The sequence below is a fragment of the Nicotiana tomentosiformis genome, chromosome 6 (genome assembly GCF_000390325.3).
Source record: "Nicotiana tomentosiformis chromosome 6, ASM39032v3, whole genome shotgun sequence".
In the NCBI taxonomy this organism is placed as follows: domain Eukaryota; kingdom Viridiplantae; phylum Streptophyta; class Magnoliopsida; order Solanales; family Solanaceae; genus Nicotiana; species Nicotiana tomentosiformis.
This window is the reverse complement of record NC_090817.1, coordinates 37,945,257-37,963,094: the sequence shown is the minus strand read 5'-3', so window position 1 is coordinate 37,963,094 and position 17,838 is coordinate 37,945,257. Positions and strand designations below refer to the sequence as shown.

Here is a 17,838-nt window from a genome sequence, read left to right as displayed (position 1 = left end):
TGAAGCATCACAATATACCACAAATCCATCCATACCCTCTGGTAGAGTCAACATCGGCGCCGTAGTCAGTCTTGCTTTCAATTCCTGGAAACTCTTTTCACAAGCATCTGGCCATTGGAACTTAATTGCCTTCTGCGTCAATTTAGTCAATAGAGAGGCAAGAGTAGAAAACCCCTCCACAAACTTTCTGTAATATCGAGCTAAGCCTAAGAAACTGCGAATCTCTATTGGAGTTGTAGGCCTCGGCCAATTCTTCACTGCTGAAATTTTCTGAGGTTCAACCTTAATTCCCTCACTAGAAACTATATGACCCAAGAATATGACTGATTCAAGCCAAAATTCACATTTTGAAAACTTTGTATATAACTGGTGTTGATGCAGGGTTTGCAGAACTACCCTGAGATGATCGGCATGGTCTTCTCGGCTTCGTGAATATACAAGAATATTGTCAATGAACATTATCACAAAGGAGTCAAGAAATGGCTTAAAAATGCCATTCATAAGATCCATGAAGGATGCTGGAGCATTTGTTAGCCCAAAAGACATTACTAGAAACTCAAAATGCCCATACCGGGTTCTAAAAGCTGTTTTCGGAATATCCCACTTCTTGATCTTCAATTAGTGGTACCTGGATCGTAAATCAATTTTGGAGAAGTACTTGACACGTTGCAATTGATCAAACAAGTCATCTATCCTTGGTAGTGGGTACTTATTTTTGACTGTTACCTTATTAAGCTGCCGATAATAAATACACATTTTTAGTGACCCATCTTTCTTTCTTACAAAAAGGACTGGTGTGCCCCAAGGCGACACACTTGGCCGGATAAAACCCTTTTCTAACAAGTCTGTCAATTGTTCCTTTAGCTCCTTCAATTCTGTCGGTGCCATTATGTAGGGTGGAATAGATATAGGATGCGTATCTGGCATCACATCAATCCCAAAATCAATCTCCCTGTCTGGTGGGATCCCAGGGAGTTCATCCAAAAATTCATTCACAACAGGTACAGACTCAAGTGTAGGTGCCTCAGCATCGGTGTCCGTAACCCGGACCAAATGGTAAATACATCCCTTGTTGATCATTTTTGTGGCCTTTAGGTAGGAAATAAACCTACCCTTTGGCACTACATCATCACCCTTCCACTCAATAACTGGCTCATTTGGAAATTCGAACATGACAGTCCTGGTTTGGCAATCAAGCTTGACAAAATAAGAATAAAGCCAATCCATCCCCATTATCACATCAAAATCGACCATTGTCAATTCAATAAGATCGTCCACGGTGTCTCAACCACGCAATGTGACAACACAATCCCTATAAATCCGCACGGCCAAAATAGACTCACCAACCGGAGTAGATACAGAGAACGACTCATAAAGCTATTCTGGTTCTATCCCAACTTCCATAGCAACATAAGGAGTGACATATGACAAAGTGGAACCGGGATCAATAAGAATATATACATCATGAGATTGGACAGTCAATATACTTGTGACAACATCTAGAGAAGCCTCTGATTCCCGACGTTTTCATATAGCATAAAATCTGTTGGGTCCTCCCGAATTCTGTGCACCACCCCTAGCTGCACCATGCCCTGCGGGCGCTGGGGTGCCTCGAGCTGGAGGTGCTGTAGATGTAGTAGCTACAGAATTAGATGGTTGTGCCGCGCCTCTGCCCATATTACGGCGGGACGAGCGGCAATCTCTATGAATATGACCCCGCAAACCATACCCATAGCATACTGGTAGGTCCATGAAACAGGACCCAAAGTGCATCCTCCTACACTTAGGGCATGGAAGCCTCCGCTGCTGAAACCTTCTGTCGGGTCGACCCTGCTGGTGGGGTCCCCTTTTGCCCTGATTGGGTCCAGATGATTGTACACCCATCGAAGACTGGGAGAATGATTGGGATGGTCCTGATGATGCTCCCCTGAATGCCGACCTACCACCAGTACCACCAGAAGAACCACCAAAGTTGCCCGCGGACCGGGCCTTGCTGCTACTATGACGCTCCATTCTATTCTGTAATTTGCGGGTCTCTGTGGCTTGAGAAAATTCCACCATCTTACCATAGTTCATATCGGAATTCAAGGCAGTTGTAGAGGCCTCATTGATAACCAAAGGGCTAAGGCCCTGTACAAACCGGTGCACTCTAGCCTCCATAGTGGGCAACATGTGAATAGCATACTTGGACAGTCGCGCAAACTCCATATGGTACTCCCACACATTCATACTACCCTGCTTTAGGCTTTCAAACTTAGCGACACGAGCTGCCTTAGTTTTGGCAGGCAAGAAATGATCCATAAAGGCATCTGTGAACTCACCCCACCTTGCTGGAAGGCTTGCCTCTTCACGGGATTCCTCCCACAACTCAAACCAATAATAGGCCACCCCTTTCAGGCGGTAGGAGGCCAACTCTACTCCCTCCGTCTCTATTGCATGCATAACTCGGAGAGTTTTGTGCATCTCATCAATGAAGTCCTGGGGGTCCTCCTCGGGATTAGTACCCGTAAACACTGAAGGATCTAACTGAAGAAACTTGTTCACCCTGGAACTAGCGGATTCTCCTGGATGACTGGAAGGAGTAGGCCCAACACTCGATCTATGTGCCTGAGAAGCCACTATCTGTGTCAACATTTGTATGGCTCCCCTAATATCAATATCAGACACACCAGAATCGGAAGCTGGAGCTGGAGGTAGAACTAGAATATCAGTTGGAGGAACTGTTGCACCTTCTGTAGGTGTAGGGATAGGTGCGGTCTGATCAGTTGTAGTAGAGTCAGGCAGTGTAGTAACTGGAGTAATATTCTCACTCCTCGGGTGCTCACCCGCATCATCAATTATTGGGTCAACTGTCACTCCTGGGGTGACATTAGCTCTTTGGCCAGTTCTTGCCTTCTTCTTAGGTGCCATGTACTGAAAATTAGAGCAACGCTGGAGTTAAAGGAGAAACAATCTTACAACCAGCTTTATCGCATGATCAAGAACATGAAAGAAGGGTATTATTCCTAAATGCCCATGTAGCATTCTAATTATAGATGTGGTCGACAACACACCGATAATAAGGACTCTACTAGACACGACTCCGAGACATCCTAGGACACTTTAAAACCTTAGGCTTTGATACCAAGTTTGTCACGCCACAAAACCGAGGAGCGCGACCGACGCTCAACCGAATGAACCAGACCGAGCAAGCCTATTAGATTCCTTCTACCCAAACCTATTCATGAATAAAGAGAATATATGTTTTCCTTAATTAAACAATAAAGTGGTTATGTCTGCAATTATCAATTTCTTACCATAAGTTTCACCATTTTTAAAGTCTCAAATGGACAAGTAATACAACCACAACATAGCATAGTTTGTCTTTTTCAGTACCAATACACAACCCACACTATGTCTACGAAGCCTCTATAGATAAAGAAGAGTACAATGATAATGCCGGCAACAAGGCCCCGGCTATACCTCAACCATAATACATAAAGAACAAAAGATACATGACCCCTGGATGAAGTGGGGCTCACCAAGTCAGCTGGGAAGAAGGTGTACTACTATCACTGATCAATGTCTTCTGCTGTGGAACCACCTGTATCCATTTAAAGATGCAGCATCCCCGGCAAAAGGGACGTTAGTACCGTCGAATAGTACTAGTATGAAAACTAAACACCAATTTAAGAATTTAGAAATACAAAATAATTATGATGAACCAGTGCGGAAATAGAATAATATAGTTAACTGTCTCAACCATAGCAAGCTTATTAAAAGCTATCAACAACATTTATAGGATTTAAGATGAGATCCTCTATAACCATCTTCACACAAAGCGGCCCCGCCGCCTCACCCGATGTATGCATGTGGAGGTGTACGTACAATACCACAACTCTAATCAAGCGGCCATGTTGCCTTACCTCAATGTATGCGGGTGGATGTATAACCACAATACAAAGAACCCACACAAAGCGGCTATGCTGCCTTACCCCAATGTATGCGGGTGGAAATGCATCAACGTACCAATACCAACACAAAGAGGCTATGCCGCCTTACCCCAATGTATGCAGGTGAAAATGCATCAACGATACCAATACCAACACAAAGTGGCTATGCCGCCTCACCCCAATGTATGCAGGTGGAAATGCATCAATGATACCAATACCAACACAAAGCGGCTATGCCGCCTTACCCCAATGTATGTGCGGGTGGAGGTGAGTCACAATCGCAATCTCTACACAACTTGGCATAATAACTTTCACATAAATCACGACTAGAAATTATAACATGTGGATATATAATCCATAGTTTGGGACACATCCTCAATTTATAATGCAATATGATAAGAGCATTTGAAATACGAATTGAACATATATCTTAATCACAAAACTTATCGAAATATTCGATTTGTAATCAACATCTCGGAACTTACAAGGATAATGAGAATTTCAATTCTTAAAGAAGAGTTTAGCCAACATACCTCAATTGAGCTTTCTTAAACTCTAAAACGTTTCGGAATTCTTCGCAACTTCAATCTATTTTAGAAATATAATAAATTGAACCACAATTAAGAAGATTATTATGGTTCTAGCTCATTTGATCATTTTATCAAACACTAGGTGTGCATTAAGGTTTCAAGGCCCTTTTTATGGAGGATTCCATCATCCCACAACCCAATCTTTACCATTTTTAGCTCAACAATCTTCCTACATCCTTTGATAACACATGCATGTAAAATAATCAATCCTCTTGCCTAGAAATTATCTTGATTATTATCCATTTCTACATAAAATTCGAAATTGAGGGTTAGGGTGTAGAACCTTACCTCTAGAATGAAGACCTAGTGAGTTTCCCTTCTTAGTCTTCCAAAACTTGGGCAAGAATTGAAGGACAAATATTGGAGAACACCTTCTCACTCTAGGGAACCCTCTCTCACTCTAAAATATCAGATAATAGAAAACAAATGACCCAAAGAGTGTATTTAACGAAATAGGGCCGGGTTTTAAAAACCCAAAAATGGAGCTCCGGAACAAGGTATGCGATCTCATAACCGATATGCGTACCGCATATCGGTCGCATAGTTGGTTACAAAATAGCCAAAAGAACTGTCTGTGTATACGGTCACTATGTGGTCCACATAACTGTTATGCGGTCGCATAATACACCGTATAACAGTTATGCGGTCGCATAGTCGACCGCATAGTTGCTTCCAGCTGACTCAATTAACTGCCTCACTTTGCGGCCATTATGCGGTCCACAGAGTGGTTCTGCGGTCACATAATGGACCACAGAAATGCACTTTTCTGCCAAATATTTTCCTTTACAATCCTCAAACACATAAGCCTAGTCCGGCACCATAAAACATTATTTTCTTTGCAAATTTTACCGGGCTTTACACTTAAGTACTTCAAAATATTTTGGGGTGTTACACCCTTTTTGGGAAAAGTATTTCAAGATTAAATGATGTGTTACTCAATTATACTTTTAACTTGTGCTTCGATTGCCAACCATTTTACTCCATTTCTTGGAATTAAATCTATTGTGTTTAAAGTCTTCATTACTAATGAACTTAAAGTTGTGATTTCCTGAATATTCTATATATTGATGTTTATATCGATGATCCTTGAAAGTAAAGAAATGAAAGTGTGAAATATAAGATACGGCCACCATGCCTTGGGTTGAGGAATCATAAGTATGGCCAAGAGAACCAATAGAATTATAATGATGTTGTGAATGTTTGAAGGTACTAATGAGGCTATATATAGTGTGAAAGGTAATGAGGCGAATAAAAAATATATTTATGCTTTTGTTTCCCTTGTGTGCAAACCAAAAATATTTTTGGGAGTATCATTAGCAAACCGAGGAAAGGTGAGTCATAAGGCCCATGCCCGAAACTACATGTGCCAGTGTAGGGGTGGATTATGATTATTCCCCTTGTTTGGGATGACATTGAAATATTGATATGATTATGGTTATTTCCCTTAATTGGGATGAGGTTGATATTAGCTGTGAATTGAAAAGTCAACCCACACAACATATGTGGGAAGGCGGCCTAGCCGATCGGGTAGAGATCGGATGCCATATTGCGCACATGGTGGTACTACTCTTGGTAACACTTTTCTTTCGCACCACAAGTCAAACCACATTGTTCGTGGGGATATGGTCTAGCCGATCGGGCATGGTTGGACTCTATGCTAAAAATACGGTGGTATATCGGTGCTAATGATCTCCCAACCAAAAATATATAATATTTTTCGTATGTTAAAAATTGTTATGTTTTATTGGCATTTGGATATCATTGATTGTTACTTGTTGCTCCATGGTGTTTCCCCTTCTGTTATTGGCGTTCTATTTCGAAAGAGAACATTTAGCTTCTTTACATACTAGTACTATTCCACATGTACTAACGTCCCTTTTGCCGGGGGCGCTGCATCTTCAGTGGATGCATGTGGTTTATCAGCGAACAACTTTGGTCCTCATTAGCAGTCACTCTTTATTCAGCAGGTTTTAGTGAGCCCTACTCTATTCCGGGCTTTATGTCATTTGACGTTGTATTTTTTGCTTTGAGATATAACCGGGGCCTTATCGCCGACACTTCCATTCTTCACTTCTGTTGTACTTAGAGGCTCCGCAGACATAATGTGGGTGGTATTCGATTTTGGGAATTAAACTAGAAATGTTGGAATTTGTATCACACATCCCATTTCAAAATATAATTTTGTATTTATATTTCGGAAATTATGAAAGAAGTAACCGTTGGTAATGGAATTGGAATTGTCCATGAAATCCTCTCAATGTTTAATTGTTGATATATATCGTCTCTTTATTCATGGGTGAGTTGGGTAGAAGGTATTGTACGGGCTTGCTCGGCCGGGATATCTCGGTTGAGCGCCGGCTACAGAGGCGGATCCAGAATTTCAGGAGGATGAGTGCACCACTACCCGACCACCGTTTGATTTGGTCCTCTAAAATTTTACCATGAGCTGACAACAACTTGACAAGTAAAGAACAATCAATATTGTTATTATAAAAACTTATCATTCTATAGATAAATATCAATAAATAGTTTTCTTACCTTGGAGAACTATCAATGATAACATCGTTATTTATAGTTACAAATACTAAGCTCGATATATTAAAATTAAATAACTAATCAAAAAGAAAGTGGTAAATAAAAAAAGAGGGAACTTGAAATTGAAAAGATTCAAATTAATTTAAGTAAATTTTATTTTTTAGAGTGTTTGAAACTCAATGATTGAACCATAAAAGAGAATGAAGAAAACACAGAAAAAAACCCAATAAAAATGAAATTTTAATTTAAGGATATATCAAAGGGTGAACCAAAAAACAGAAGAATGCATGGAAAAAAAAATAGAAAAGAAAGATAGAGCATGAGATTTGAACAGAAAAAAAAAGAAAAAGAGAAATAGAAAAATGGCTCAGAGAAGAAAGATGAAAAAAACGAAATAAAAAAAAGATAGAGCATGAGATTTGAACAGAAAAGAACAGAAAAGAAAGAAAAAGAGAAATAAAAAAACGGCCGAGAGATGAAAGATGAAAAAAAAAATAGAAAAGAAAGAAATAGAAAAAAAAAAGATAGGGAATGAGATTTGAACAGAAAGGAAAGAAAAAGAGAAAGAGAAAAACGGATGAGAGATGAAAGACACTAGACCTAGGAGCCAATGATGACAAATCTACCACTACACCAAATACTCTTTTGAGCATGAGTTCTCACATGACAAATTAAGTAGTTTATTCGAAAATACCACTGTGATACACAGTCCAAGAAGGGATGCATGGATTCATGTACCCCATGCCCTCCACGTGGATCCGCCTCTGGCCCTCTGTGTTCTAACATATTTTGTCAAACTGTTGGCTATGACAGATAATATTGTATTTCATTACTTATTTATGAAGATAGAAGCACATAGCGAATTTGATGTCTAAATTTTGATATACTTATATACTCCTATATATATGAGAAGTATGAACAGTTAATTTGAACGGTCTTATGGAAAGATTCTTACAACCACAAATAAGTGAAAGATGGTCCTATTATTTTATATTTTGGATTTAATTGACCCTTTGGTTTTTCCGCAACTAGAAGTATCTGAAGAAAACAAGTTGTTCGGATTTGAGGAAAACTCTTCTGTCACAACAAGCCATGATGACTAGCATTTAACAAGTTGCTATTCCACTAAACGTACTTTTAAGGGATTTTTATATTTCTATATATTATTTGAAACTTTATTATCCTTCATACTTAATTTTTAATTTAATTACATAGACATATATAATTTACTAATTATGTACATTTTAAAAATTTAATGAGAATCAATTAACTCCTATATTCTCTCTAGCGTACATATTCCACTCCCTCACGTTTCTCTCTCCATACCCCCCACGTTTCTGCACTATCTCCCTCCATTAACGCCCTATCTTTCACTTTTTTTCAAAAATCTCTCTCAATATTTCTGAATTCTATCTCTAAATCCTACCAAAATAGTAGCTGCTACTGATTTTCCTTCCCTTTCAATGAAGAAGAAAGTAGTTCCGAAGATTAGCCCTAAAAAAGCTAATGTTGGTGATATTCCAACTTTTGATTTGAGTATTTTCTCACAGGATTCACCCAAAAAAGCAGTGATATCGGCACATGCAAAACCAGAGACAAAGGGAAAGCTTTCCCCTCTGAAGCTAGGACAGAAGCTCGAACAAAACTTAAGCATGATAGGGATGCTGGTGAAGCTTCGACATCTGCTAAATCAGGCGGAAGGGTAAAGAAATTGCTCGCGATGATGATTTCGTCGAAGAAGAAGTTATCCCGAAAGCTGCAAAAACAATCAGAGTTTCTCCTACTGTCAAACCTTCAAAAAAGAAAAAGGTTTAAAAATCACCAAAAACTATACCCAAACAGTCATTGGAGAAGGTAAAATTTTAGTAGTTTTGGTTTTTTTTTTTTTAAACCAAAAACAGTCATGCAATTTTGGTTTTTATTTTAAAGTTAAAAAACCTGTTTTCATTCTCATGACTATTGATGTTTGGTTATAATTATATATTTTTAGTGCATTACTTACCTTACATTTATGTGCTTTAATGCTAAACTATACAATATTTGCGCTTAATTGAGTCTATTTTATATGTAGGTGAAGACGAAATTGAGAGCAAAGTAGAGATTTTATGTGTATTTTATGCACTACAAGAATGGCTCATAATTATTTGATGATGGAAAATATTATAATGAGATAATGAAACAATGATCGAAGACAAAATTAAAAAAAAGAGACAAAAAGAGAACAATTGGAAAGGAAAATAAAACAAAAACGTGACTTGAAGAATTGGAACAACTTAAAGGCAAAGGAAAGGAATTGAATGTTAGGCAACAGAATGAGGAAACGCAGAAGAAGTCGGGCGAAGCGAGCTATTTAGCTCGCGTTAGATCAAGTAACGTGAGGGAAGTTTTGCGCAGAGAAGCTGGCGACGCCAGGAGTAACGCGAGATGGGGGCGTGCGTTTTGCCTCCCGTTGTGAGGCCTGTAGCGAGCATATTTCGGGTTTTTAAAGCCTATTTTGTCTCCTATTTGGTTTTGGACTTGGTTATTTCGTCTAGGTCTTTTTCCTACACATATAAATAGTCATTAAACACTATTTTTAGATGAGAGACCGAGATTAGACCGACATTAGAGACCGAGATTGGACTGACATTAGACGGGAATTTTACCTAACGAGGCAAGAACATACTAGGAGCAAGGCGGAGAATTCTTCTACGAGTTTTTCACTTCCTTCTTCCTATTTCCATTATTGGTTATGAATTCTAGTATTGTAGTTATGCATACTATTATGAATAGCTAATTTGTTATCTAGAGTTTTGATAGAACCTTTTGTAGGATAAATTCTTGTTATGGTTTTATATAATTGAGCTGTTGGATTTTTCTATTTATTCAATTACGTTTATATTGTGGCTGGTTGAAAAGCTCTCAATCGACTGTGCCTATTTAGTGTGTATTACTCAGGAGAGAGTACATATTTAGGTAGTAGTTGAACAATATCACTCCTAACGTATATGAGGGATCAATACGAAGGGTTTAAAGGTGGAATTAGGGATAACGAAACCTTGGTGCGATCCGAGTGAGCCGTACTTAATACCACCTAGCGTAATTCGGGAGAATATGTCTAGTAAATTATGGTAATTACTCGGGAGAGAGTTACGACACTCAGAGCGCTCATGATCGGTAGAGAAAACTTAGGCGAAATTATAGAAGGCATAGCGGGAAGGATTTCGACAATTGGGGAAATCATAACTCTAGACCTCCTTAGTCTTGTCTAAATATTTCATCATTGTTAGTTGATAATTTTACTTCTTTATAATAGTTGTTAGTTAATTAGTTAGAAATAAATATTATCATCTCTATAATTAGAAAATTGTTTGGACTTGTGTTTCTTAGCAATATTAAACAACTGTAGCTAAGCCTTAGTTCTCTGTGAGATTCGACTCCGGACTTGTAAACCGAATTATATTTACAACGACCGCTTAGTTCTTTTTATAAGGCATAATTGGGAGTGATCAAATTTTTACATATTTTTTGTTTTTTTTTGTATTTGTAGAAATTTTGTCTACATTGTGTATATTTGTTGTAGTTATAAACTTTTATACATTTTCCTATAAATTATAGATTTCTTGTATATTATTCGAAATCATTTTGTTAGGGAATGTACTACATGATTTAGTTGGTTTTATTGGTTATTATTTGCTCTATTTTGTAGATGTTAGTTTCATTTCCTGTAAAGAAATTGTATATATTATGTCTAGTTGTTACTTTCTAATTTCTTGCTCTAAACATAATTTTATCAGTGCATTTATAGCTTCATTGCAGTCAGTTGTTATATATGTTTACTAATTTTGTAACTTACTTGTATGTAATGTATTAATGTCTTTCTAATTGTAGCTAAATTGTAGTAGAAATATTTTTATTTTGCTTTCTTTTCTTCAAACAAGTTTTATTAACTTATTGTTTCTTTTGGTGCAGAATAAAAATTGTTTTGCACAACATGATATTGATTATAGCATCACTATGTTCTAGACATTATCCGACCCTGCTGTTCCTGGCCAAATCAAGGTGTTACTGTCTAAAAATGGGTTAAAGTTATTTAAGAAGACATGTTTTGGGCATTTTCTTTCCCTGCCCAAAATATGTATCCATAATCAGGCAATTCACCTTCTCATGAAGTATGAATTGAATGCATCTGGTTCTGACTGTTTTTACAGTAGAGATAACGGGTGAGAGGCTGAACTTTGGATTGAGAGAGTTTGCCCTTATCACTGACCTTAGATGTTTTACATAAGTGACAGACTTTGGTTACACAACTAAGTATGAAAGTAAAATAATGAGGAGTTATTTTTTGAACAAGAAAAAAGTTGAGAAGTCATACTTGAAACAAATTGTAACCAGCCGTAGTTGGGTGAATGATGAGGATGTAGTCAAGCTGTGTATTCTCTATCTGATAAAATTCTCCCTCTGTCCTTCAGACAAAGATAATTTAGGTTTGATAAACCATTTCAGGTTCTACTTGGTGGAATCGGGGCAGTATGCGAATTACGCATGGGGTATCGAAGCTTATACACAATTGCTTCAGTCAGTTAGGCACAAGCTCAACCCTTCTGTGCATTTTTATGTCATTCGAGGTTTTGCACTCGTTATGCAAATACGGTTGTATGAGTGTTGCTCTACAGTCAACACTGATATAGCTACAAGGGTTGGTAATTCAATTCCCCGCATACTTAACTGGACAGCTAGTAATGACAAGATATGATTATCTGCATTGGAAGATAGAATGATCAAACCATCATAGATAAAGGTAAATATTTTTTACTTATGGGCAAACAATTTAATACAAATTATCTACACATTTTATATATATTATGACTAGGTCTCTCATATTTTATTTTCACTCGGTTCACCAACATACTTGAAGCCCCAAAAGAGCTATCAAGAATGAATTTGCCCGACAAAATTGAATACATCCTTAAAGAAGTTGAAGCAAAGGCCGAGCATCAGATAGATGCTCCATCTCCATCTGGACATAAGCAGGCAATGGGAATACATGACAAGAAAGATATTGTGAAACAAATAAAAAAATTAAGAAAAGATATTGATAAGGTAATATCTATACATAATCCTAGCTGGTTTCTTTAATTTATGTTATGTAAATTATTTCGTTACCTCTTTCTATTTTAATATGTAGGTGGGTTCAGACCCTGGAACCTTCAAGAAAGAGGTATACCTAATTCTTGATTTTATATATATATATATATATATATATATATATATATATATATATATATATATATATATGCCTCTAATTGTAAGATACTTTATAACATTTTTTTGTTCTTTAGGTTTTTGAAGAACTAAGTAGCATTCGATTTCTACTCAATGATTCCATCAAGTCTGTTTTACAGGCAATAAACAGTCAAAAGGATAATAACATTGATGCTAAGGTTTCATTTGAAATATATTTATTTTGGACAATAATTTTTACCATGTCTATGTTTCTATTATCATTCATAAAGTATATAGCCTAACAAATTATGCTTGCAGTTTACTGGCAGTTCTACGAAAAATGATGAGCATTACAAAGAAAAGAACAATCAACACAATCCAGGCAGTAGTGCTAAACTAGTATCGGCCAGCAATAGTAAAACATGTATCTACATTATATTAATATTATATCTACATTATATCTATAATATATCTACATAAAGCTTAAATTACCAAAAAATAATCTACATTATATTTTCAATGGTTTTCTTAGATACAGGACACATGAATGGCATTCAAAATGAGTAGAATGTTCATGTAGGTGTTAACTTATCTTCCCAATTTCAAGGGGTAACATGTATCTACATTATATCTACAATATATCTACATATAGCCTAAATTACCAACAAATAATCTACATTATATTTTCAATGATTTTCTTAGATACAGGACACATGAATGACATTCAAAATAAGGAGAATGTTCTTGTAGGTGTTGACTTATCTTCCCAATTTCAAGGGGCATTGGATGAAGAAACTGCAGGTATAATTTAGTATATTTTATCAACATATTTCACAATACATATTGCATCTCAGTTACATGACAACATTTCAATAAATTTACTACAATTAAACTATAATTTATCTACAGTGTTGTTTCTGTTTACTATAAATTATCTATAATTTTATTAAGTTGTACACATTTATTGTAACAGAGAAGAAAACTATGCATGTGGACTCTCCAAAATAGGATGCTAAAGTTGGCATACAATGAGAGCATTTAAATGAGGAGAAGGAGACTACGAAAATGCAATCTCCCATTCAACAAGCAAACGTTATATAATAAGGAGACGATTGCTGTAAAGATTTCAGTGGTATTATATGTTACAATATAATTGTAGGAAAAGAACTTTAGGTTTTATATAAGTTTTTTTCCAAAAAGAACTGATGCAACATACAATGTTGTTCTTTTGTTTTAAATTTTGAAGGTGAACCAGCCGACTACATTAATGTAGGTGATTCGGACAATGACTCCAAGTCTGGAAAAAGGGAAGTAACACTTGATGATTTTGAGATGCCAGAGAACTTCTCCCAGATTGTTAAGTTCGGCGAGCTTAATGAAGATAAAACAACCCCTGTGCATCAAGGAAGAACAAGGCAGCCTGGAAAGCATGTCAGATCCCCCTTTCTCCCTTTTTACAGTTCTTGGGGAAGCACTTCTATTGGACCTCTAATTTTTCTCATCAAGCATCCATTTACTATGGGTTATTGGCGACGATGTTGATCCTGACTTGTTGAAAGAATTCAATAAGTGGTTGTACTTTGGTACCGACACAGTGTCAAAGAGGTTAGATTATACAATTTTTTTATATTATCGAGTGCATACAATATTTGGCTTTCCAGTTGAAACTATATAATAATTTTACTTGCTATGTGTTTAAATAGGAGGAATGCGCCTTATTCTTTAAAAGATAACCAGCTCAGCCGTGGTGTGATCTTGGAGTAAAGAAAGTTGATAAAAAGGAGTGGTTTTATACTTTGGCACATCTTGGACAAGTCCTCAATGACACGGTACACACATACCCTAGAAGAATTTACTGATTAGCTATAGTATTCTGTTATTTTAGAATTCTATAGGTTTTTTGTTTAAAAATCGTAGTTAAATTGTATGAAGCATTGAAAAATAATGAAATCTATTTTTTTTTTACAATACATTGATGTTATTTTATACAATTTGAGGAAGAGAGGAAAGTATGGTCCTCAAAACAAAACACGTTTTGCAACCACTGACTGTATGTTCCTAGAATTAATTTTTTTTTCAGAGGTACATTAATGCTCCCGCCGATAAGAAGCTTGCTGTTGTCAAACCCCAGGATGTCGTATCAGAATACATATTGGGGTACAAGTTATTTGCAAATGTTACATGGAATAAAGTTGATTTTGTGATTATGCCCATAAACAATGTAAAAACATTTCATTGGTTGTTGGTTGTGTTTGACATTATCGATAGGGTTCGATATATTTATGATTCTATGGTCTCTTCACGAAATTACAACCTTATTGAATATGTTATCAACAAGTTTGCTGTTATGATTCCCCTCTACTTATCATGCACCGGCTTCTATGGCAACCATCCGGACATCAACTACAAGAACACAAAGGCATACATTGAAAAAGGTGTTACTGACCCTCTTGACATTCAGTGGTTGGTCGGTGAGATACCCTAGCAAAAAGAGGAATCACTATATGAAAAATTTATTTTTCCTTCTATCTATTTAACAAATTATATTTTACACTGAATGCTAAATATTTTTCCTTATTTGTTTTTGCAGTGACTGTTGTGTATACGTGGCGGCATTTGCAGAATATGTCAGCATTGGAGAGCTAGCGATTTCAAAGGAATACCTTTCTGATATTGATCAACATCGTAAACGCTATGGAGCGCTACTTTGGGATTATGCTAGGAAAAAGCAAGAGCTTGGTGCAATTAGTGAAAGTGAGGTGACTGGAAGATTAGCAAGAAGAAAAGGTGCACCAGCTGTGAACGAGAGAACACAAGTCCGGAAAAAGAAGAATTAGTTGCCCTTTTCAATAGAAAAATTATAGTTAAATTGTTTAGTTGTTGCTGGTTTGTAGTAAAGTTGTAGACAAATTATTAACTAAGAACAAGTCAGCTACAATTTATTTGTAGCAGATTTGTGCTAAAGTTGTTTTACCTTTTTTTTTATTTATTATTTTGTCCAGAATTCTACTACTTAGAATAGAAAACATCTGTGGTTTTTTTTTTTGGTTGAAAGTTGTTAGTACTTGATCTCGATATTGTTATCATATAATTTCTTTACAGTTTAACTACAATTATGTCTACAACTAATATATAAAAATACATAATCCATTCAATTTTAAGCAGTGTTGTTAGGAAAGGCTGAGAAGTAAATAAACTCAGTATTTAAACAAAACAACTACAAACCAATTGTATTAAGAGTTGAAAATATTTCATTATAGGGGACATACATTATTCAAATTATCAATACAATTACACCTCAACTATAATTCTCTAGAATAAAATAAATACAACTTCATATGTCTTAAAGTACAGATTATCATCAACAATACTCAAGAAAAAAAAATTTTGTGACTGTATTAATTTTTATTTCCTTTTGGGAGCATTCATACAAGATCTTTTGTTATGCCCTTCTAGTCCGCAGTTTTCACATGAAACCTTGTACTTCTTTGCATTTACTTCATCATATGGTTTGCATCTTTATTTTTGAGGTATCCTTGGCTGTCCTTTTCTAGTAGCTGGCATTACAACTTCTTCAGATATATGTTGTGACACATTCCATTTGCTTTCGTCAGGCAATGGGTCTACTGGCATTTCATAAGTCTGCAAAAGGCTCTCCCTCGTGTAATAAGGAGAATAATAGTTTTCATAATACTCATTCCTGTGCCTCAAAGCCGCCAAAGCATGTGCACAAGGAAGTTCATCAAGCTGAAATTGCCCACAACTACATCTCTTATTTTGAAGGCAAACAATGAAGCGCTTCACACCATCTATCACAGTATGGATATGATATGTGGAAGACCTCACCTACAATTTCATTACAAACACACAATAAGTTGTCAGCAACAGATATAAAAATAAAATAACTACAATTATACAATAATTTTTCTACAATTAACAGTTTATATTTAGTTGATGGAATCAATGATCTGATGTTACTGGCTATAGCTTACTCTCATCTTCTGTGATAATGTCCTATTGTCCTCCAACTCTTTGTTGTATTGTTTTCCCAAGGTATGTGAATGTACTCTTTGCATTCAATAACTTTTCATTAGTCCAGCGTTCAAGAAGAGTCCTCATGTACTCTAATAGTTCTATTACGGTTAGCTCTCTTGCATCCTTTGTTACCGCATTCAACGACATTGCAATGTTTGATGTCATCGTCCACGTTCTATTCACCATAACATGTACCCGAGACCATCTATGATAGCCAATATCGTATAGGTATTCTTTAACACGCGTGTCGATCTCTTCAATCTTTGACATTCTTTCATTAAATTCATCAAGCGTGTATGATCGTGCCGTGAAAAAGTACAGTTCACTTAACTTTAGATGACCCTTCTTGAACTTTGACCTTACATTTGTTCAAATATGCCACATGCAAGCATAATGTGGAATGCCGGTATAAACAGTAGATGTTGCCTTCAAGATACTCTTATTCCGGTCCGAAACAACACACATATTTGGTTTTTCATCATATGCATGTTTGAATTGCTCCAAAAACCACCTCCATGATGCGTTATTTTCTGAATCAACAACAGCGTATGCCAGTGGTAATATGCTACCTATCACACAGATGGCAAGAAGAAATTCAATTTCTGTAATAAAACTTGAGAGTATAAAAAATACAGACTAAAAAATAACTTTGTAACAATATTTCTACAATTAATTTACAATACCTGCTGCATCCATTGTGCTAGCTGTTAATATGATTCCCCTATGCCGACTTCAAGAAGGTACCATCAACTACTACAACTGGCCTACAATACTCCCAACCCATGATTGACGTATTAAGTGCAATAAATGCATACAAGAAATAGTCATCTTCAGTTTTCTGCAATTTCACTACCGACTCCGGATAAGTCTTCTCCAGAATATACAAATAACTTGGAAAACGACTGTAGGAATCAACAGGATGACCTCTCAAAAATTTCAAAGCCTTTTCCTTTGCTCTCCAAGCTTGCATGTATGTTAAGTTCACACCATGATCCGACAACATATCGGTTTGTATGTCTTATGGTGTGTATATTGTCTTAGGATTCGCATATTTTTGGCATAACCATGCTGCCAATTACCACGGCATTAGGTTTGCATTGTATGTATGTATTGTCCATCAAAGAGCATGTGTGCAAGATGTTGAATTTTCGAACCTTGAATAATGCTGATTCGTTTATGCTGGTGGACTTGAAGTGCCATGTACAATTGTCCCCAACACATACGAGACAGTAACTACAGAATAAAAATAATTAAAAAAAAGTTATGAAAAATGTAGCTACAAAATACGAGGCTGTTTAAGCACATAAATCTTATATTAAATAATTTATATACAGTTTATATACAAAAAAACTATAAATTATACAAAAATATGAATTTGACAAATGAAATGTTCCTACCTTCTTGCACTAGACCTTTTCACCCTAAATTGAAACTTATTCATGACAGAATAATGCTTCATTGCATTGACAATTGTTTGCTTATCTTGGTAAACTTGACCTACTTCAATAACATTTGGCGTATATTCTGTTATGATGATACTT

The 17,838-nt window shown here is 36.2% G+C and overlaps 1 protein-coding gene across 1 annotated transcript; it reads right to left on the bottom strand.

Annotated features, from left to right (window-relative positions):
- Positions 1–15,781: 15,781 nt before the first annotated feature.
- Positions 15,782–17,300, bottom strand: LOC104094939 (uncharacterized). Its single transcript, XM_009600962.2, has 4 exons — positions 17,042–17,300; positions 16,761–16,899; positions 16,403–16,655; positions 15,782–16,108 (listed from the first exon to the last, which is right to left on the bottom strand). The coding sequence occupies exons 1-4, from the start codon at positions 17,298–17,300 to the stop codon at positions 15,782–15,784; spliced, it is 978 nt and encodes a 325-aa protein (XP_009599257.2).
- Positions 17,301–17,838: the final 538 nt, after the last annotated feature.

What these genes read in the sequence shown, in the direction of transcription:
- LOC104094939 (XM_009600962.2), bottom strand. Translation starts at nt 17,300, where the DNA reads ATGTTGTCGGATCATGGTGTGAACTTAACATACATGCAAGCTTGGAGA. An exon ending in GCCAGTTGTAGTAGTTGATG is followed by an intron (nt 16,900 to 17,041) that starts GTACCTTCTTGA and finishes GTTTTATTACAG; the next exon opens with AAATTGAATTTCTTCTTGCC. An exon ending in AGGATGCAAGAGAGCTAACC is followed by an intron (nt 16,109 to 16,402) that starts GTAATAGAACTA and finishes ATGAAATTGTAG; the next exon opens with GTGAGGTCTTCCACATATCA.